General features: G+C 61.1%; 2 protein-coding genes across 15 annotated transcripts in view; one reads left to right on the top strand and one right to left on the bottom strand.

The window, feature by feature from the left end:
* Positions 1 to 7,757, bottom strand: part of IQCE (IQ motif containing E) — a 38,859-nt gene extending 31,102 nt beyond the window's left edge. For 6 of the 10 annotated variants that reach the window (XM_042240291.2, XM_027962087.3, XM_042240295.2 and 3 more), the window contains exon 1: positions 212 to 3,955. In XM_042240291.2, the coding sequence (XP_042096225.1) occupies positions 212 to 565 (354 nt within the window). In that variant the 5' untranslated portion in view covers positions 566 to 3,955. Of the gene's footprint in view, positions 1 to 211; positions 3,956 to 7,590 lie in introns of those variants that run through there. The other 4 variants (XM_027962089.3, XM_042240298.2, XM_060406082.1 and 1 more) reach the window with 2 other exon arrangements.
* Positions 7,758 to 8,959: 1,202 nt separating this feature from the next.
* Positions 8,960 to 19,728, top strand: BRAT1 (BRCA1 associated ATM activator 1). 5 transcript variants are annotated; one of them, XM_060406085.1, is made up of 15 exons: positions 8,960 to 8,984; positions 10,201 to 10,383; positions 10,469 to 10,611; positions 11,901 to 12,055; positions 13,837 to 13,984; positions 14,418 to 14,790; positions 15,064 to 15,180; positions 15,371 to 15,462; positions 16,122 to 16,240; positions 16,316 to 16,502; positions 16,710 to 16,783; positions 17,349 to 17,451; positions 17,575 to 17,673; positions 17,822 to 17,997; positions 18,302 to 19,728. In XM_060406085.1, exons 3-15 carry the CDS (start codon positions 10,485 to 10,487, stop codon positions 18,974 to 18,976), a joined length of 2,445 nt encoding a protein of 814 aa, XP_060262068.1. In that variant the 5' UTR covers positions 8,960 to 8,984; positions 10,201 to 10,383; positions 10,469 to 10,484; the 3' UTR covers positions 18,977 to 19,728. The 5 variants fall into 5 exon arrangements, with proteins under 5 accessions (XP_060262068.1, XP_027817286.2, XP_027817285.2 ...); XM_027961485.2 differs by lacking the exon at positions 8,960 to 8,984 and adding an exon at positions 9,385 to 9,598 and having other exon boundaries at positions 18,305 to 19,728; XM_027961484.2 differs by lacking the exon at positions 8,960 to 8,984 and adding an exon at positions 9,385 to 9,598.
* The last annotated feature ends 414 nt before the right edge of the window (positions 19,729 to 20,142 follow it).

The following is a 20,142-nucleotide window of genomic DNA, read 5'->3' as shown; positions in this document are numbered from 1 at the left end:
AAACCAGACTGCAGGCTAGGAGCTTGTCATCAGTCTCAAACGCACTCTGCTCACAACTGACTTCTGTAGAAGTCTTAAAGCTATCGTCTCAGTGGTTCAGATCCAGCCGAGGGCGTCTGGAATCTGTGATCTGGCCCTGAACGCAGCGCCTGTGGGGAGACCCGCGGGAGTCAGCGGGTAAACAGAGCGCCAGCCCCCCAGCTGCACTCACCGTGTCCGAGTCAGAGTCAAAGGTGGTCGCAGACAGACTGCCATCCCCCTGGAGGAAGAGACGCAAAGTGAAACCGTCGGCACCGCTCGGCCCACGGCCGCACTCACAATGTGGAAACCGCTGGGCCGAGCTGCGGGGGAGAGCCCCGCGTCCAGCAGGAGGGGACAGATCACTCGGAGTGGGCGGCGGCCAGTTCGGTCCACTGCATCCAAAGGGACGGTGGGGACACGAAGCCAAACTCTGCTGGCGGGGCGGCTCCAGGCCTGTCAGTCCAGCAACAGCATCTCCACAGAACCGACAGACAGTTCTTTTTTTTAAATTGAAGTACAGTTGCTTTAAAAGATCCTTTTCCATTATAGGTTATTGCAGGACACTGAATGGAGATCCCCGCGCTATACGGGAAACCTCCGTTTCTTTCTCTGTCTCATAGACAGTAGTGTCCGTTAATCTCACGCTCCCAGGTTATCCCTCCCCCCGTGAATGGTTCTTGATAAAAGCACTCCGTCTTTGCATCAGAGCACAAGGAACCTACGACTGCCCCCCGGTGAGAGTGATCAGCGCATCACCAGCGCAGGCGCTGTGTTCGTGTACAGAGGCGCCTGCCTCTGGCTCCAGCGATCAGACCTGGCGCAGGGAGCACAACAAAATCGGTACTATCCCCAGGGCTAGCACGTCCCGGAGAAAAGGGAACTTGCCCAGTGGGTGATGTGTCTGTGTTAACGCACTTAGGCTTACATCCTAAAACGGGGGAAAGCAGAACAGTTTTTCAAATCCTTTCCCTACACTATCATCGTTTAGTCTCTCAGCTGTGCCCGACTCCTTGCGACCCCAAGGACTGTAGCCCGCCAGGCTCCCCTGTCCATGAGATTCTCCAGGCAAGGATACTGGAGTGGGACCCCAAGGACTGTAGCCCGCCAGGCTCCCCTGTCCATGAGATTCTCCAGGCAAGGATACTGGAGTGGGACCCCAAGGACTGCAGCCACCAGGCTCCCCTGTCCATGAGATTCTCCAGGCAAGGATACTGGAGTGGGCTGCCATTTCCTCCTCCGGGGGAGCTTCCCGACCCAGGGATCGAACCCAGGCCTCCTGCGTTGGCAGGTGGACTCTGAGGTGCAAGCGGCAAATGACAGGTATACCGCGGAACACAGGGGATTCTACTCGGGGCTCCGTGCTGACCTAGATGGGAAGGAACTCCAAAGAAGAGGGGACGTGTGAACAGGTGTGGCCGATTCACTTCACTGCACAGAAGAATAACACCAACGAGGTACGGGAACCACACTCCAATACAAAATTTTTTTAAGTAGCAAATGACAGTTACAGAGGAAAGTCTTCATTTAACAAACTGCACAAGAATGATGTGGAAAACTCAGGCAGGGGGACCAGGGCAGCGTCACAGCACAGGCCCGCCAGCCACCAAGGGAGCTGTCGACAGTCCCACAGGAAAGCGGCAACACTTTCTCATGTGAGCACTCGTCACAGCTCTTTGTTCTGAATAAAACCCTGATGACTTTTCAAGGACCTGAAATTTCAACAAGGGAAGGAGATGGCCTGCGTGGTGAACAAACCCAGGTGGGCTCACCCCTCCATCGCATCCCCCGTCAGCCCCCCGAGTCTGTCCCTCCTCGTTCGGCCGAAGGACCTAGACAAGCACAATACTCTCAGCACTGGGCTCACCGAGCAGCCCAAGACCCACCCCTCCAGCAGGGGCCACGCACAGTATCGGAAAGGAAAAGAGCGCGCTGGCGGTCGAGGGCAATGCACTCTTCCTCGGCAAGCAGGACCGGAGCCTGTGCGGATTCCTACAGGAGACCGTAAGCAAACCGCACGCGAGGGACTCTGCGGGGCGGTGGCTGGCGGGCAGTGCGCTGGGGGGGCATCCCAAAAGGCCTGGGGCAGCAACGTGGCCTCGCGTCAGCTGCGCGAGGCTGGTCGCGCCACGGACCCCTCCGCATCTCAGCTTCCTCAGTGACAAGGAGGACACGTTCTCCCATTGGGATTTTAAAGCATTAAATCTACATTAACTAAGACACTGGGGGAAGAGACATAGTGTCCAGAATGAGATGGTGGAACATACAGGGTTTTGATTCCCAGTGAATGGAGGGGAGGCAGGGATGCCTTCACAGAGGGGGCATCTCCCAGGACGGTGGGGTGAGGAGCCTGGAAGGCCCGCTCATCAACCAACAACCATCTAACAGAAGAACCCACAAAGCAATCAATCTTCATCAATTAGTGAAGATAATCAATGAATCTTTCACTCCAGAAAATCTACTAAGTCAGGGAAGCGCCTCCAGAGTCAGGGCCCCTCGGCTCCCCAAGGACTGAAGTGACCCCAGAGTGCGGTCCTGCAGGCAGGCGGGTGCAGTCGAGACCCCAGGGCTGGGTGCTTAGGGTGTGAGCTCCTCCCCAGACACTGCAGGCTCAGAGCCCCTGTGTCTGTGGGGCGGGGGCTCCGTGTAGGGAGGGGCTGGTCCAGAAGCCGCTTGGGGGAGACGCCGCTGCCCTGCCGTGCCGGGGCCCAGGGGCCCTTCTCCAGAAGAGGCAGGATGGCAGCTGTGCCCAGAGGACTGATGGCACAGTTCCACCCGGGCCCCCAGCTCTGGGGTCATGGCTGCAGAAAGCTCACTGCAGAGCAGCCGCTGGTCGAAGAGCCCAGCAGCGCCCTTCTGGGGCGGCAGTCAGGCCTGAGGGTCAGGGAGGCTGGGGGCAAGGGCCGCAGTGCAGCCTCGGGGCAGACGTGGAAACTGCCCGGCCCGGCACCCAGGACAACCAGAGGGTGTGAGCCCCAGTGGTAACCGAACCCTGGTGGAACGGGGGACCTCCCTGGCCCGAGAGCAGATCCCAGGGAGCCAGGCTTAAAAACCACTGACGGGGACGCCCTTGGCGGTCCAGGGCTGAAGACGGCGCGCTTCCACTGCAGGGGCACGGGCCCGACCCCTGGTCTGGGAGCTAAGATCCCATGTGCTGCGTGCCCGAAGCAGGCCAACGAAGTAAAAAAGGAACACGAAGGCAGATACCCAGGAGGGCTGGGGGACCACGGCACGTCCGAGGCTGCCCTCAGGAGAGACGGAGGGGGAGAACCACGCACGGGTTCCTGGCTGTGTGTGGGCAAAGCTGTAAACCCCCGAACGGCAACAGCCGCCTGCACACACACGCACACACACACACGCAGGGGCACACACATGCAAGGAGTAACGGCAGAAATCTGGCCCAGCGGGTGAGACAACCTCTGACCAACACGTGGCCTCTGCTGCCCTAAGGGTAACCCCACGGTAGTTGGGCTAAAGGATTTCAAAAGAAAGAAAAAAGTCTGAGCAGGGAAACAGGCTGCACAGCGCGCGCACGACCACTTCAGAGTCAGATGAGCCAAGTCCCTCCCCAAACCAACGGGGGGCGGCGTGGGAGTCCCTCCCCAAACCAACCGGGGGGGGGGCAGCGTGGGAGAAGCTGTAATGTATTATCTAAATGTTGGGGGGGGCGAGCTGCAGTAATATATTAACTAAATGTCGAGTTTTCAACAAAAAATCTAAGAGATAACAGAGGACAGGAAAAGTGCGACTGAGGCACGAGGGGAGCAGGCGACAAGCAGCTCTGTTTGAAGGGCCCGCTGCAGGCTCGGCATGCGCAGGCTTCAGGGCAGCCGCCTCTGTACGCTCAGAGGAGGGCTGTGGTGGGGCTGGGCAGGACGGTGAGGCGGGACAGCCCAGTGGATGTGAGCAAGAGGTCCAGCGGTGGGGCGGGGTGCGGGGGGGCGCAAGTGACGGAGAACCTCGGGAGCAGAGACGCTCTACAGATGCTCTCACCTTGTTCTGGAACCTGGAAGCCCTTCACCAGGGACCCCAGCACCGTGCGTACCCCGTGAAGTGCACAAGCAAGCTCAGAGGCAGCTCTGCCCCCAGTGCCTGCCCTCGAGAGGGTCTCGTCTGGTTGAGAACAGATGTCAGCTCAGCAGGGGAACCGCCAGTCAGCCTGGGCCAACGGCTGCCAGCCTCCTAGCAGAGCGCTGGCGCTGGTCCCTCCCTCGGGACTGCGCCCCTGGGGACCAAGACACGCGAGCACCGGGTGGTCTCAGAGCCAGCGCGCATCAGGGGCTTGACAAACGCTTCTGTGCGTAAGAACCTTAAGAGCAGCGTGGTTACCAATAGCACAAGGTGAAGACAATGGAGGAAAAGCAAGGAAGTGTTACTCAGTCGTGTCTGACTCTCTGCGACCCCATGGACTGTAGCCCGCCAGGCTCCTCTGTCCAGGAGAGTCTCCAGGCAAGAAACCTGGAGTGGGTTGCTATTCCCTTCTCCTGGGGATCTTCCAACCCAGGGATGGAACCCAGGTCTCCTGTATTGCAGGCAGATTTTTTACTGTCTGAGCCAACAGGGAAGTCCAAAAGGAATGAAGTGGTGAGTTAAAATAGGAGTATCCTATTAGGTTAGAACTTCTTGGTGAAAATGAAAGAGGACAGTTGAAAAAGTTGGCTTAAAACTCAACATTCAGAAAACTAAGATCATGGCATCTGGTCCCATCAATTCATGGGAAATAGATGGGGAAACAATGGAAACAGTGTCAGACTTTATTTTGGGGGGCTCCAAAATCACTGCAGATGGTAACTGCAGCCATGAAATTAAAAGACGCTTGCTCTTTGGAAGAAAAGTTATGACCAACCCAGACAGCATATTAAAAAGCAGAGACATTACTTTGCCGACAAAGGTCCGTCTACTCAAAGCTATGGTTTTTCCAGGAGTCATGTATGGATGTGAGAGTTGGACTGTGAAGAAGGCTGACTGCCAAAGAATTGACACTTTTGAACTGTGGTGTTGGAGACTCTTGAGAGTCCCTTGGCCTGCAAGGAGATCCAACCACCAGTCCATCCTAAAGGAAATCAGTCCTAAATACTCACTGGAAGGACTGATGCTAAAGCTGAAACTGCAATCCTTTGGCCACCTGATTCAAAGAACTGACTCACTGGAAAAGACCCTGATGCTAGGAAAGAATGAAGGTGGGAGGAGAAGGGGACGACAGAGGAGTTGGTTGGATGGCATCACCGACTCCATGGACAAGAGTTTGAGTAAGCTCTGGGAGTTGGTGATGGACAGGGGGGCCTGGCGTGCTGCAGTTCATGGGGTCGCAAAGAGTCGGACTGAGCAACTGAACTGAACTGATTAGGTTAGAGGTTTTATTTTTTATTAAAAAATATTATCTTTCCATTTTTGCATGAATAACACTTGTGAAGATGTTTATACATATATTTAATTATTTTGGCTGTCCTGCAGGGCACGTGGGACCTTAGTTTCCTGACCAGGGATCAAATCTGTGTCCCCTGCAGTGGAAGCTCAAGGGTCCTAATCACTGGACCACAGGGGAATTCCCAAGTTAGAGTTTTTATTTTTTAAATTTTTTTTACTAAAAAAGTATATTTCTTTCTTTCTTTGGCTGTGTTGGGTCTTAGCTGCAGCACACAGGATGTCTGATCTTCCTTGGGGCCTGCGCAATCTTTTCAGTGGCGATACGTGGGATCTTTAGTTGTGGCACGTGAACTCTCAGTCCTGGCGCTTGGAATCTAGTTCCCTGACCAGGGATCGAACCCAGACCTTCTGGGAGCGAACAGCCTTGGCCACTGGACCCACCATGGAAGTCCCCCAAATTAAGAGTAAAAAAGTTTTAAAGTGAAGTATAGTTGATTTACCACATTATATTAGCCTCAGGTGTACGGTAGAGTGATTTAGTTATACTACATACGTACTTTTTTCAGATTCATTTCCATCATTGGTTATAAGATATTGAGCGTAGCCTGTGCTATACATATACAATCCGTCCTTGCTGTTTAGAATTCAGCTTTTTGAGATTCCATATATAAGTGAGATCATACAGCATTTGTCTTTATCTGTTTGATGTATTTCTCTTTCTCTTTTAAATTGAAGTATAGTTGATTAACAATGTTGCATTAGTTTTACGTGTACAACAAAGTGATTCAGTTATACATATATAAACTTAGTTTTTAAAACATGTTTTTGAAAACGTAGGTATGGGAAGATGCTAACAGTAAATTAGACAGCAAGAATTACAAACCAATATAAATAGGAGCCCAAGTTTTAAAAGGCCATATGGGAAGAAAAAATGCGTTGAAAAAAATATCAGAAAGAGATATACCAAACATTAACTGCGGTTTTCTGTAGGCAGTTAGATATGGGTAATTGACTTTCTTTTCTGGGCATGAATAACCTTTACAGGCACAGGATGAGGAGCTACTTGTAAAGGTGAAGGAGCAGTAACTGAGACCCGCGCAGGCGGCAGGCCTTCCTGGTGAGGCAGGACTCGGTGCCCTGGGGGACAAGTGGCAGGAGCCCTGGGCCCCCACTTGGGGAGAGCGCCCAGCAGCCCTGCCGGGTTCTGCCATCCGCTCCCTGTGAAGGAAGCAACCCGTGAGTCAAGCTCCAAAGCCTCTGGAGCCCTCCAAAGCCTTCCCACTGTGGCAGGAGTGAATTCAGACCCGGACCACTGCCTGCAAGGCCCTCCGTGATCAGGTCCACGGCTCCCTTCCATCCACACAGGTCGCCCAGTGAGATCCCAGCAAGCTCTCTTTCGCGCCCTGGAACCCTGCACTTTCCCACCTCAGGACCTTCGCACCTGCTGGCCCCGGTGTCCCAGATCTTCACCCCGCTGCTCCAACTTCTCGGGGCACCCAATCTAAAGCAGCCCACCACCCCGCCTCCCTTACGTGGGCTGTTTTATTTTCTGCAGGGCATTTTCTGACTTGATGGACACGATCCGTTTGTTTGTTTGTTTTTGCCGTGTTTTCCCTCACCTCCATCCCGAGTCCCATCACCTCGCCACCGGAATGCAGCTTATTCACCCACAGCGGCATCTACAGCTGATGGCTGACGCCCCAGAAACACCGGGTGAAGGGACAGTTGAGAACACGCTCGCTCCGACCCGGGGGAGCCACCCTGGGCGGGCGGCCCCTCCTCCGGAAAACCTGCCCTATTCGGCGCCCGGGGCCCCTCCCTCACACCCGGCACGGCTCGGGTCCGTCGCCGCGTCCGAGGCCCCCAGCCCTGGAGTCGCCGTGCGGGCGGGCACTTACGCAGTGAGCTCCGTCACCCCGGCGGGCCGCGATCGCAGGCTCCGCTCAGGCGCGGCTTCGCAGGCGCCAAGCGGCGAGGGCGCAGCGTCCGGGAGGGCTTCCTGGAAGCGGCGGCCAGGGCAAGGACGAGCGGGGAACTAGAGGCGGCCGCAGGCTGGGCGAGGGGCGGCGGCCGGAGGTCCGCTCTTATGCGGTAACAATAATGGCTGCGGTCACCGGCGGCCGCCGGCCTGCGCCCCTTCCCTCCGGCCCGCGCCCCGGCGTGGGAGGCATTGGGGGCGCCCCCGCCCCCGCCCTCCGCGCTTACCGTCTCCGAGGCTGGCTCCGCGGTGCCCAGCGACATGGCGGCGGCGCTGCCCGATCGCCCCGGGGCGCGGCGGGCTCGGCCGTCGGGTTCTGGGGCTCCGCAGGCCACCCGGTCGCCCGCAGCCTCTCCGACGGCCCCAGCGCCCGCCGCGACCCCGCTTCCATGGCAACCGCACTAGCCCGCCGAGCCCCGGATGTGGCGAGCCCGGCCGACTATAGGTGTGCCCGGGGACACCCTCGCGCCGACCGGCTGCGCGCCCAGAGTGTGGGGCGGAGAGCGGGGCGGAGCTGAAACAGCGCTCTAGTTCCCAGAGCTGTCATTAATAAATATTTGGTAGGTTAACGCTGAAAGGGACAGGGAGTCCACAGCCTGCTAGCTCTGAACGCCTGGCATTGAGAAAACCATCTTCCTGATCTCGGATCTTAGGCTCAAGGGTTATGATGTAAAAAAAAAAAAAAGTCGCTGTCGTGTCTGACTCTTTGTAACCCCATGGACTATACAGTCCATGGAGTTCTCCAGGCCAGAATAATGGAGTGGATAGCCTTTCCTTTCTCCAGGCGATCTTCCCAACCCAGGGATCAAACCCAGGTCTCTGGCACTGCAGGAGGATTCGTTACCAGCTGAGCCACAAGGGAAGCCCAAGAATACTGGAGTGGGGAGCCTATCCAGTGATGTAGTCAGAGGACAAAAAAAAAAAAAAAAAAAAGATCTTAGGCCCAAGGGTTATAACGCAGTCACAGGACAAGAAAAAAAAAAAAAAAATGAGTTTACACTCGCTGTATTCAGTGTGTATAATGAAGATCTTTGGGCCCGTTGGGCTGCAAGGTTCATTTAAACTATTAGCAAGCATAATCTGCCCTTTCTCTTCCCACAGGCCTCCAAGGGCATTTACTCTGTTCCTCTGCCCTGCTGTATTTTTCCAGCCCCTGACCTTTATTATCTACAAGAACTCCCTTTGTCTAGAATGTAAGCTCTCTGGGGCAGGGCTGTTTCCCTCCCGACTGTACTGCTGTCCCTTGGAACAGTGTCTGGCACACAACAGGTGATTAATCAGTAGGTATTTGGCGCCGGGCGAGTGATAGCTTCTCTGTGCTTGTGTCCTCTAATATAAAGGGAAAGAAAGAGCTGCTGTGAAGAGCGCCAAAGAATTGATGCTTTTGAACTGTAGTGTTGGAGAAGACTCTTGAGAATCCCTTGGAGTGCAAGGAGATCCAACCAGTCCATCCTAAAGGAAATCAGTTCTGGGTGTTCACTGGAGGGACTGATACACCTGATGCGAAGAACTGACTCCTTGGAAAAGAGCCTGATGCTGGGAAAGATTGAAGGCGGGAGGAGAAGGGGACGACAGAGGAGTTGTTTGGATGGCATCACCGACTCCATGGACATGAGTTTGAGTAAGCTCCGGGAGTTGGTGATGGACAGGGCGGCCTGGCGTGCTGCAGTCCATGGGGTCGCAAAGAGTCGGACACGACTAAGCGGCGGAACTGAACTGAACCGAACCGAAAGTGCTTAGAGCAGCTGCGGGTTCCAAAGTGCGCGCTGTGTGACACGGAGGGAGTCCGCACACCGGGCAGGTGGTGTGGTAGGATGATGACGCTGGTGGGCAGGGACAGTAAATGCATTCTGAACCTAGTCAGGATGAAATCCCTCTGTAAGTAGAGGAAGTCGTGCCTGCTGCGCGCCTGACATCTTGCTTTGCTGGCCAGCTCAGACACGCGGGCCTTTGGTCGGCGAGGCCACGCCCCTTCCGCCGAAAGCCACGCCTTCCAGGCGCAAAGCCTGCTGGGTTCCGGTGCACACTCCTCTGAGCGCCCTGGTCGGGTGACGGGCCCAGGCAACGGGCTTGGCGGCGGCTTGTCCCGCTCCTCCTTAGCCCGTTCCCTGAGCCTGGGCCTTTGGGGCTCTCAGAGTGGCCTCCAGGGGCGTCCTCCCCGTCCTCGCCTCCTCCAGTCCCGGCGGGTCGCGCGGCCCGGGGCGGGGCCTGCGGCGGCTGAGGGAAGCGAAGCGGGTGAGGCGCGCACCCGGGGAGGGGTGGCGGTCGCTGTGGAGGGCCCGGCGGGGTCGAGGTTAGGGGCCAGGGCCTCCCGGGCCGTAGAACCGCCTGGGGCCCGCGTGCGCGCCCCTGGACTGGGCCCCAGCACCACCGCAGCCGCCGGCCTGGCGTCCTCCTTGGGGTCCACGGGGAGGGCGCCTTCCTCAAGAACGTAGCTTGGCCAGGGATGGACAGATGGACGTCCCAGCTTGCTCTTGACCCTGGCAGACAGAGTCACTGGCCACCCCATACCCCGGCGAGAGCCCTTCCTGCCCACAGGACCGATGGGCTCCCGGGCCTCTCCCAGGCCAGGCCCGCAGGTGCTCTTGCAGTCCCTGGAGGAAACAACAGTGGGCAGGGCGCCTTCCCCTCCGCACACTGCTGGCTGCAGGGTTTTCACACTGACTCTGGGAGGGACAGACACGGAGACAGACACCTCCCAGCTGGACTGAGACCCTTACAGCTCTGACTGACTAAGCCGATCAGCCTCCTACACGTGGCTGGCCCCAGAGAGGCATGCGCCCCTAGCTCGACAGGCCTGCAGCCTAGATCAGTTTCACGCTCTTTCCTCCCACCAGAATCCAGAGTTGGCTGCCTTTGAGCTCCTGAGGCTGCATGGTTTACCCCAGACTCCCATCTCCACCGCCAGACTCGAGGGCTCCAGTTTGCTCTTGACAACCTCCAATCTTACCCCAGCCAAGGCTTCACCGCAGTCCTGGCGGCTTGGAGTTTCCCTCTGAAGAGTCATCACCTGGCCTGAGGTGAAAGTCCTGGGGCCTGGTGGGGCTGGGGGCTGCCTGTGACTAGGCGGATGGGGTCTGGCCCTGCCTGACATCTCCTCTGCAGGAACCCCAGCCCCATCATGGACCCAGAGTGCGCCCGGCTCCTCCCGGCTCTCTGTGCTGTCCTGGCAGACCCCAGGCAGCCGGTGGCAGATGACACTTGTTTGGAGAAGCTGCTGGACTGGTTTAAGGCAGTCACTGGAGCAGGTACGGTGGGGGCAGCTGCCGACTCTGCCCAGAGGCCGGAGGGTGCAGGGCTCCCGTGTGCTAGGAAGAGGCCGTCTGTCTGGGGTCGTTCTTCTACATCTTAGAGAGTCCCCCTGGCTTGTCATATTTCCTCGCGCACAGATTATGGTTAGGGTTAGGGTGTGTAGGCTTTCCTGGTGGCTCAGTAAAGTCCCCTGCCAACGCAGGAGACTCGGGTTCAATCCCTGGGTCAGAAAGATCCCCTGGAGAAGGAAATGACAGCCCACTCCAGGATTCTTGCCTGGAGAAGCCCATGGACGGAGGAGCCTGGCGGGCTACAGTCCACGGGGTCACAAAGTCAGAAACGACTTAGTGACTCAACAACAACAGGTGTGCGTACACGCACACACACGCACATACATGCACACACGCGTGCACACACGCACACACACACACACACTCTTTGAGAGTGTTTTCCATTATAGTTTATTACAAAATGTTGAGTATAATTCCCTGTGCTTTACAGTAGACCCTTGTTTATTTTAAATGTAGTAGTTTGTATCTGCTCATCTCAAACTCCTAATTTATCCCCCCACCTTCCCCTTTGGGAACCATAAGTTTGTTTTCTTTGTCTATGAATCTGTTTCTCTTTTTCAGATAAGTTAATGTGCATCATTTTTTAAGATGCCACATGTAAGTGGTATCAGACGATACTTGTCTGACTTACTTCACTTAGGACAATAGTCTCTAGGTCCATCCACGTGGCTGCCAATGGCCTTGTTTCACTCCGTATATGACTGAGTCGTAGTCCGCTGTGTGTGTGCAACGGAACCACACCTTCTTCATCCATGCGCCTGTTGGTGGACGTTTGCGTTGCTTCCATGTCTTGGCTGTTGTGAGCAGCGCTGCTCTGGTGTGTAGACACTTCCGGTGCCATGTCTGGAGAAGAATGCCTGTTCCCTGCGTGTCTTGCTGTAGTGCTCTCCGTTTAAGAGAAAATTACCCACTGGAGAGGCGAAGATTTTCTGCTGCTCTTATTTGTGTCTTCTTTTCATAATCAGCAGGACAGAACGTCTTTTCGGGTCTGCTGGCCATTTGTATTTCCTGTCCAAGTCCCTTGCCTGTTGTCGAGGTGTTGTTGAATTAGAGTAATGAGTCCTTTGAAGCAGTTGTTGCAAATACTTCTCCCGGTTGGACTACTGAGTCTAACAGCCTGAGAGAGGGGGTCTGGGAGTTGCCAGAAGGACGGTCCCTTTTGGAGGCACGCACGGCGCCCTGGTGACGTGCGTCCCGGCTGGGCCTGTCCCCAGGCTCCAGTCTCCTATTACTGCAGGAACACCCCTGCCTGGTAGAGCTGCTGTTCCATGTGCTGAAACCCCAGGATCTGAGTTCCAGAATCCTGTCCTTCACACTCCGCCTCGCAGGGATCTTTGCAGCCCAGGAGAACTGCTTCCAGTTCCTCCAGGTGAGCCTGGGCCTCCCACCTGCGTGACCCACCTTCCCCTGCAGGTGCCTAGCAGCGGTGGCTGTTGTGGCCCCCGAGCCTCTGAAACTCGCTTTGCCCCCGTACCTTGACGTGTTCCACAGGGTTTTTATTCCTGGGTATAGTCCTCCTTTGAAGAATTCACCAGGAACGGATTGGGGTGGAGGGTGAACTTTTTGGAATCAGACAGAGCTGGGGTTGGGCCTCTGCCCCTTCGTGGGTGTCCCTCAGTTCAGCAGTGCAAGCTCCTAAGGCCCCGCCCACCCCAGCTAATGGTGGGGCAGACTTTCCAGGGTGTTCCACACTGAAGCCTGTTATAGGAAATGACTTCATGTCTGATCATCCTTCCGTACATACCTCAGCGTTTCCAGAGTCACGTTCGGGTTATCCTGAGAGCCCTGGCCAGTTCGCAGGTCAGGAGCCATCACCTCTGTCTCCGGGTGAGGAGACAGCGAAGGCTCAGTAGAGGAACGCCACAGGACCGGCAGGGCTCACAGCGGACCCTGCAAAGTCGGGCTGCTGGCGTGGTCGGTCACACCATCTGCCTCCCTGAAACAGATCCTCAGTCCCGATCACGTGGGTTTTCCCAGCTCCTCTGACTTCTGGGTGCTCCCTGGTTCCCGTCTCTTCTTCTCCATCTCCTCTTTCTCCTTCCGGCAGCCAACCGTGGCTGTGGAGGCTTAGCAGGCCGCGGGCTGCCCTTCTGTCTGGTGGCTGGCCCCTGCATACGGGGACAAGGGACACGGCAGGTTTGAGCCCTGCGTCGCAGAGGCAGCTTGCCTTGGGCCCTGGGCCCCTGGCACTGGCCTGGGCTCCTGTTCCCTTTTTGGCTTCCCTTTCACAGAACCCCAGGGCTGCTTGTCAGTGAGATGCTCAGCATGGGCCCCATCTGGGCAGGGGGCATGCAGACAGACGACATGAGGCTGGCGGCTGAGCCTCGGTGCCCTCCCGCTGGCTGCAGGCTGCCCCCAGGAGGGCTGTAACTTTGGGGGGGCATTTAGATGAAGGGTGATCCCACAGAGGGCCTCCCTGTGGGCTGCCGCCAGCAGCGGTGCCCCGTAAGGCCGTCGTGGGGTCAGACTCACCCTCCAGTGATTGAAAGAGCGTCTTTTCGGCCCAGGGATCCCGCACCCGGAGTCTGAGGTGACTAGAGGCACCCTGTCCCTCGAGGGTGGGGCCCGCATTTTATTGTCAACATAGACAAGGCTCTGAGCAAGTCACAGCCCCAGGGAGGGGCTCTGGGGGAAAGAGGCAGCCCCCGAGTTCCCACTCACTGTACTGGGCCCTGTGGGGAACAGGAGCCTCCGGCACGTGGCACGAGTCAGGGCGGTGCGCTGCTGTGCCGCAGGTGGACACCCGTGCACAGATGGGCACTGAGTGGGGAGTCGGGCACTGCCTGCTGCGGGCGGGGCGCAGCGGGCTCGCAGCTGGGTCCGAAGGGCTTTAAGCAGGTGTATGTGCAGGGCAGGCCTGACACATGGGGTGTGCTGGGGGGTCTGGGGCGGGGGACATCTGGAGGAGGGCACGAACTCCACGTGCCAAGCGCAGAGCCCAGGGGGCTGTGGAGACCTGCGGGTGTCTCGGGCACAGGGCGTCACGGTCAGGGGGGACGTTTGGCGTTTTGGCCGGCGTCTGCGGTGGGAGGGGCTTCTGGAGCGGACTGTGACAGGGTCGGAGCCTGAGTCTGACACCCAGCCCTTCCCAAGCTCTCTCCCTGGGAGGCAGAGCCGGACTCACTCGGCTCATTCCTCCTTCACTTCCAGCAGGGGGAGCTGCTGCCCGGGCTGTTCGGGGAGCCGGGCCCCCTCGGGACAGCGGCCTGGGCGGCCCCCTCCGTGCGCAGCGGCTGGATCCAAGGCCTGCACTCTCTGGCGCAGCACCCCAGTGCCTTGCGCTTCCTTGCAGACTCGGGTGAGTGCCCCGCCCGCGTCTCTGCCCTCCCCATCCCTGTGTGAGCTCCTGGGCCGCGCTGGGTTCTTCTTCTGAATGGGAGAGCGGCCGTGGTGTCACAGGGCTGTTGAGAGGAACACTCGGGGTGACCAAGTGTTGGGGCCCCTCTAGGCTGTGCAGTGTGTTCTGGTTTGTAGGTCAGACTCAGCAGCTGGGGTGGCTTTGAGACTGGTTAGAAAGCTCCAAAGTGGCAAGGGTTCTCAACCCCCCACCCTGCGAACCCCCAGCTGGTTCCAGCCTCCAAGCGGGGGGAGGCTGGGCCTCTCACCCTGCCTCCCCAGCGGGCGGGATTCAGGCTCTGAAGCCCCTCAGTGTCTCCAGCGTCCCTGCCGCCCCGTGACGCTGTCCCAGCTGAACCCTATCTCTCCCCCCTCACCCCGTTGTCCCCCCCCAGGTGCTGTTGACACCATCTTCTCCCTGCAGGGAGATCCCAGCCTGTTTGTGGCCTCCGCCGCCGGGCAGCTCCTGGTGCGTGTCCTGGACTTGGCCCTGCGCGGGCCCGCTGAGGGGCACGTCTGCCCACAGGCCTGGGACTGGCCGGCCTGTGCCCGGAAGGTCGTGTGTCACCTCGAAGACTGCCTGCGCTCCGAGGCCGCCCCGCGGGTCACGCAGGCCCTGCACGTCCTGACCACCACGTTCGGGCACTGCCACGGCCTCTGGACGCAGGGCCTTTGGGCGCGGCTGAGCCCCCTCGTGGCCCGCCTGCTCGAGAAGGACCCGGTGCCAGCCCCGCACGCGCTTGTGGATCTCCTCCTCAGCGTGGCCCGGTCAGGCCCCCGGGCGCAGCTGCCGGGCGGGGGGAGGGGGTGCCGCTCGTTTCCTTCGAGGTCTCAGGGCGGCCGTCACACCCGGGGCCGCAGCTCGTTGGCTTCTCAAGAAGGTTGCCTCGAGTCAGGGGAACCCCTCAGGGGGTCTGAAAGCCCGCACACTGGGAACGATCTCTGGGTCGGGCACACCCAGCACCACGGGCACAGCTGCCCACTGGGCATGGTGTGGGCTGGACGGGGCAGTAATGCTGGCTTCTGGGGCCTCCTCTGCAGCTCTTCTGTGCTGAGCTCTGACCCTGGCCTGTGGGAGACCGCAGCACAGGCCCTCAGCCGCCTGAGCCCCACGCAGGCAGGGCCTCTGGCCGCGGGGATCCTGAAACTGCAGGACTGGTAAGGGCCAGGGTTCATGTTGTGCAGGGCAGGCAGTGGGGTCAAGGACCTCCCAGGACCCGTGCTCCTGGTGGCGTGCCAGTCCGGAGGCTGCAGGGTCGCTGTCTCCCGGTCCCCAGCTCTGAGCCCTTGCCCCGGCCTTGCTGGGGGTGTTAGAGGGGCAGGCACCCTCACCCTGTCCTGTCTGCAGTCCCCAGGCGCTGAGGATCCAGGCCTTCCGCATCCTCCTCCAGCCCCTGGCCCATGTCCTGGAAGCCGCTGCTCAGGGCCCCGGAGCGCCACGTAGGCTGTCGGGGAAGGGCGGGCGGGTGCAGGGAGGCAGAACCCTGGGGTCCTGAGCATGTCCCTGGGGCCGGGGCAGGCTGGTGGGCATCGAGGTACCTGGCTCGCCTCCCCAGCCAAGAGCGAGGCTGGCAGGGCTGTGGTCTCGGCAGTGCCTGGCTCGTGTGCCACCAGGAGTTCGTGGGGCAGCGTCCCCCTCCCCGACCCCGTGGCATCGTCGAGGGGGGCCCCAGAGTTGCCGACCCTGCAGTCGGTGGTGGCTTCTGGGGCCTTGGCTGAGTGGGCTGTTCCTGACCACGTGGGCACCTGGGCCCGGCCCTCGTCCTCCCAGACCGGCTGTTCTGTAATGGGAAGCGGGCCTCCTCTGCCACAGCTTGTCTGCTTCAGTTGCATGGTGGTTTGGGGGTTAGACGCAGGGAGCCCGCTGTGCCCAGTAGCCCCACATCAGGGGAGAGAGGGGCCTTCTGACCAGCAGAAGCCAGCCCCTGCGCGGGCTGCCGGGAGAGCGGGACCCCACTCGCGAGCCCTGCAGTCAGGCTCATACTCTATGTCACCCGGCACGGCCACTGCTCAGAGCCGCCAGCCCCGTCTCTGGTGGGAATCAGTGACCGGCGGCCTCGCAGGAGGGACCCACTCACCAGGCACGTGTTCACCCCCAGGCTTGCTGGAGGGGGCCGCAGGCGACCTGATGGCCGTGGACACGTTCCCGCCCTCCAGGTCGGCGTGCGTGGGTCTCCTGTGCAGCGCCCTGGCCCACCTGGAGCTGCTGCAGCCCCTGGTAGGTGTGGCCCGGCCCGCGTCTGCCCTGGCAGCGGGACCTGCGGCTGGCACTGACGCTCCCTCCCCGCCCCAGCCCCAGCGCCCCTCGCCCTGGCCCCAGGCGCCCCTGCTTGCCGCTGCGGTGACGATACTGCGATTCTGCAATGGCTCAGCAGCCCCCAGCTCCGAGGCAGGCAGCCGCCTGTGCACGATGCTGGTGGGCTGTGTCCGCGTCCAGCGAGCTGCCCTGGATTTCCTAGGAGTCCTGTCTCAGGGACTGGGTGAGTGAGAATGTGTTCTCTTGCACAGCTCGGGCATCGCTCAGCGGCGTCCCGGGACCGCTGTCCTCTCCTGTCTTCTCCTGGGAGGGGCCAGGATTCAGCTGCCTGAGGGTGTCTGTGCCCCTGTTCTCCATGGGCTGACACCTCTGGGCGCGGGAGGCCCCAGGGTGGCAGGCTGGGCGCTTCACCCATCCACGTCTGTCACAGGCCCCCAGGAGTTGGTGACGCAGGTGTTTGCCATCCTGCTGGAGTACCTCGTGAGCCCCGACTCCAGCCCCACGGTACGGGCAGGGCGGGCGGGGGTGGGCAGGCAGCTGCTTGGGGCTTGGCCGGGCTCGGGGCTGGTGGAGATTGAGGGAGGGGCCGTGGGAAGCAGGGAGAGGGCCCAGTCTTCCCAGGAATTCTCTCTGAGAGACGGAGACTAGAATCGGGTGGCCTAATGCGTGGGACCAAGCTCCCTGAGGCTCCCTGCCAGCCTCCCTGTTCTCACAGCCCCAGAGCTGCTGTGCTGCAAGGCGCAGGGTCAGTGGCTCATGCCCTGGGCAGGCGGCGGGCCGGGGGGGTTAGGCGGCGGGCCAGGGGGGTTAGGCGCAGGCCTTCAGGAAAAGGCCCTGGTGTGTCCGTCTGACCTGGGAACCAGGGGTCCCGAGGAGAGCCGCCCTCTGCTTCTCTGTCTCGTGTTGATGCCCGTCTGCCTCCTCCAGAGGCTCCGGCCTCACAGAAGCTGGGCCCAGGTCCCCTCTCCCCCAGCACGCCGTCCCTATCGCACAACCCAGGGCCAGGCGGGCGCGGAGGGCACTGGGCGGGGCGGGGGCCAGCTCACCCCTACCTACCCTGCCGCCCCAGGTTCTGAAGAAGGCCTTCCAGGCCACACTCCGCTGGCTCCTGAGCTCAGCCACACCTCCCGGCTGCTGTGACCTGGAGCCCTACGCCCAGCTGGTCCTCGGAGGTAACCCTCGCCACCCCGGGGGAGCCGAGGGACGTGCAGGGTGGGGCGGGGGGGCCGGGGCACGGCGGGGAGGCCACAGGCGGGGGCCGGGGCGGGCCCCCCTGAGCCGTCCCTCCATCCCAGAGCTGCTCGCCGTGCTACAGAAGCGCCTGTGCAGCCCCTGCTGGGAGGTGAGGGACTCGGGCCTTGAGTTCCTGACCCAGATGACCAGACGCTGGGGAGGTGAGCGCAGGGCTCGGGGGCTGGCCTAGCCTTGGCACCGCCCCCAGGCTGTGGGATCTTGGGCCCTCTTGGCTGCCTTTGGGGGAGTGAGGCGGGGCCATGGACTCAGCGCTTGGTCACTGCTGCTTGTGGCTGCTTGGACCCGCAGGGCAGGGCAGCTTCAGACAGGCGCTGCTAGGCTCGGAGGTGCCCGAGCTCACCAGGCAGCTCCTGCAAGACCCTGAGAGCTACGTCCGTGCAAGCGCAGTGGCCGCCGTGGGGCAGCTGTCCAGCTGGGGGCTGCTCGCCGCCCCCTCCAGGCCTGAGCACCCAGACGTCCCGCAGGTAGGGCACGGTGGGCCCCCACGGCCACGCGGCCCGCCCCGGCCAGCCTCCTGAGGGCCAGGGTGAAGCGGGTCTGCCACGGGTGTGGGCAGGGCCTGGAGTCTCCCGCTCGGCCTCCTGCACCCCTGTCACTTGGACGTGGTCACCCCCATTTGACAGATGAGCAGGTGGGGGGCCCAGGGGCCTGTGGCCTGAAGGAGGCAGAGCAGGCTGAGCCCCAGCACTCACTCGGGGTCCCTCGGGGGCCCTCCCTGCCGCCCCGGTGCCTGGACCCCACCCACCCGCCTCGCTCTCTGTCTTCCAGAAGACCCCACTCGAGGAGCTTCTGCTCGTCCTGACCACAGACTCAGAGGGGTTCCCCCGGCGGGCCGTCATGCGGGTCTTCACCGAGTGGCTGCGGGACGGCTACGCAGACGTGGCTAAGGATCCGGAGCAGTCCGTGGCCCCGGTGCTGCAGGCGGCGAGCAGGGACCTGGACTGGGAGGTGCGCGTCCAGGGCCTGGAGCTGGCACTGGTGTTTCTGGAGCAGCTGCTGGGCCCCCTCGGCCCCTCCACGGCGGCCCCGCCCGGCGCACTGACCCAGGCCCTGCAGGCCCTCTGCCGAGTCCAGCTCTTCGAGTTCGCTTTACGGTCCTTGTTTGACTGTGACCGCCCCGTGGCCCAGAAGTCCTGTGACCTCCTCCTCTTCCTGAAGGCCAAGGCCACTCCCTCCGGCAGCCAGCAGGAGGTGGGGGACGGTCCCAACGTGGCCTCTGTGGAGGCCGCCCTGCGGAGGTGGCAGGCCGGTGAACAGGGTCAGCCCCTGGGGGAGCTGGCGCCCGAGACTGTCCTGGCTGTGCTGAGGTCCATGGACCTGGAGGCCCTTCGAGACACCCTGGCCGAGAGCAGTGACCACGTGGAGAGGAGCCCCCAGTCCCTCCTGCAGGACATGCTGGCCACCGTGGGCGTCCTGGGAGACAACGAGGCCGACTGCTACTGACCGGCCGAGCAGCGCCTCCCCGGGACCCTGAGGCCCCACAGCCCTCCCTCGGGCCCTGCCCTCCCCGGCACCCTGAGGCCCCACAGCCCTCCCTCGGGCCCTGCCCTCCCCGGCACCCTGCTGGGGCCCACGGCCCTTCCTCGGGCCCTGCCCTCCCCGGGACCCTGCTGGGGCCCACGGCCCTTCCTCGGGCCCTGCCCTCCCCGGGTCCCTGCTGGGGCCCACGGCCCTCCCTCGGGCCCTGCCCTCCCTGGGACCCTGCTGGGCCCCACGGCCTTTCCTCGGGCCCTGCCCTCCCCGGGACCCTGAGGCCCCACAGCCCTCCCTCGGGCCCTGCCCTCCCCGGCACCCTGCTGGGGCCCCACGACCCTTCCTCGGGCCCTGCCCTCCCCGGGACCCTGCTGGGCCCCACGGCCTTTCCTCGGGCCCTGCCCTCCCCGGGACCCTGCTGGGCCCCACGGCCTTTCCTCGGGCCCTGCCCTCCCCGGGACCCTGCTGGGCCCCACGACCCTTCCTCGGGCCCTGCCCTCCCCGGGACCCTGCTGGGCCCCACGGCCTTTCCTCGGGCCCTGCCCTCCCCGGGACCCTGCTGGGGCCCTGCCCTCCCAGGGGCCCTGGTCTGGCCGGGCGCCCAGGGGACCCTCCAGGGGATCCAGGACCAGGCGAGCCCAGCAAGGTCAAGGAGTCCCATTCTGATGCATTGCTGAAGAAATGGCTCATTTTCTACTCAGAATAAATGTCTTGTGACCATGCCCAGTGGGTCAGCGACTCTGAGACGGCCCAGGGGTAGCCCAGGCCCCGTGGGGCTCAGAGACACAGCTGGGGAGGGCCCTCTGCACGGGGGCCACGTGCTTCCCTAGCCTGGGGTGGGGGTTCCTCTGCGTAGACCCCACCATGCCCCAGGGACACCCAGGCTCAGAGAGCCAACCGCTCAGGCTGGAGAGTGCGGCTTCGGCCTTGGCCCTGAGGCCAGTGACCCCGGGCCCAATCAGGCCAGACTTTCAGTCTCCGAACCCTCCAACCTTGTAGCAGTTCAGCGCTCACTGGCCAGGCAACGGAGTCACTCACGACATGAGCCGAGTCTAGCTCTGGGCTGGTCCTCGGGACTGGGCAGAAGGTAGTGCAGCCCAGCTTTGCTGCCTCTCGGCCGTGGGGGCCTGGGGGAA

This window comes from Ovis aries, chromosome 24 (genome assembly GCF_016772045.2).
Source record: "Ovis aries strain OAR_USU_Benz2616 breed Rambouillet chromosome 24, ARS-UI_Ramb_v3.0, whole genome shotgun sequence".
In the NCBI taxonomy this organism is placed as follows: domain Eukaryota; kingdom Metazoa; phylum Chordata; class Mammalia; order Artiodactyla; family Bovidae; genus Ovis; species Ovis aries.
This window is presented reverse-complemented; position numbering and strand designations above follow the sequence as displayed.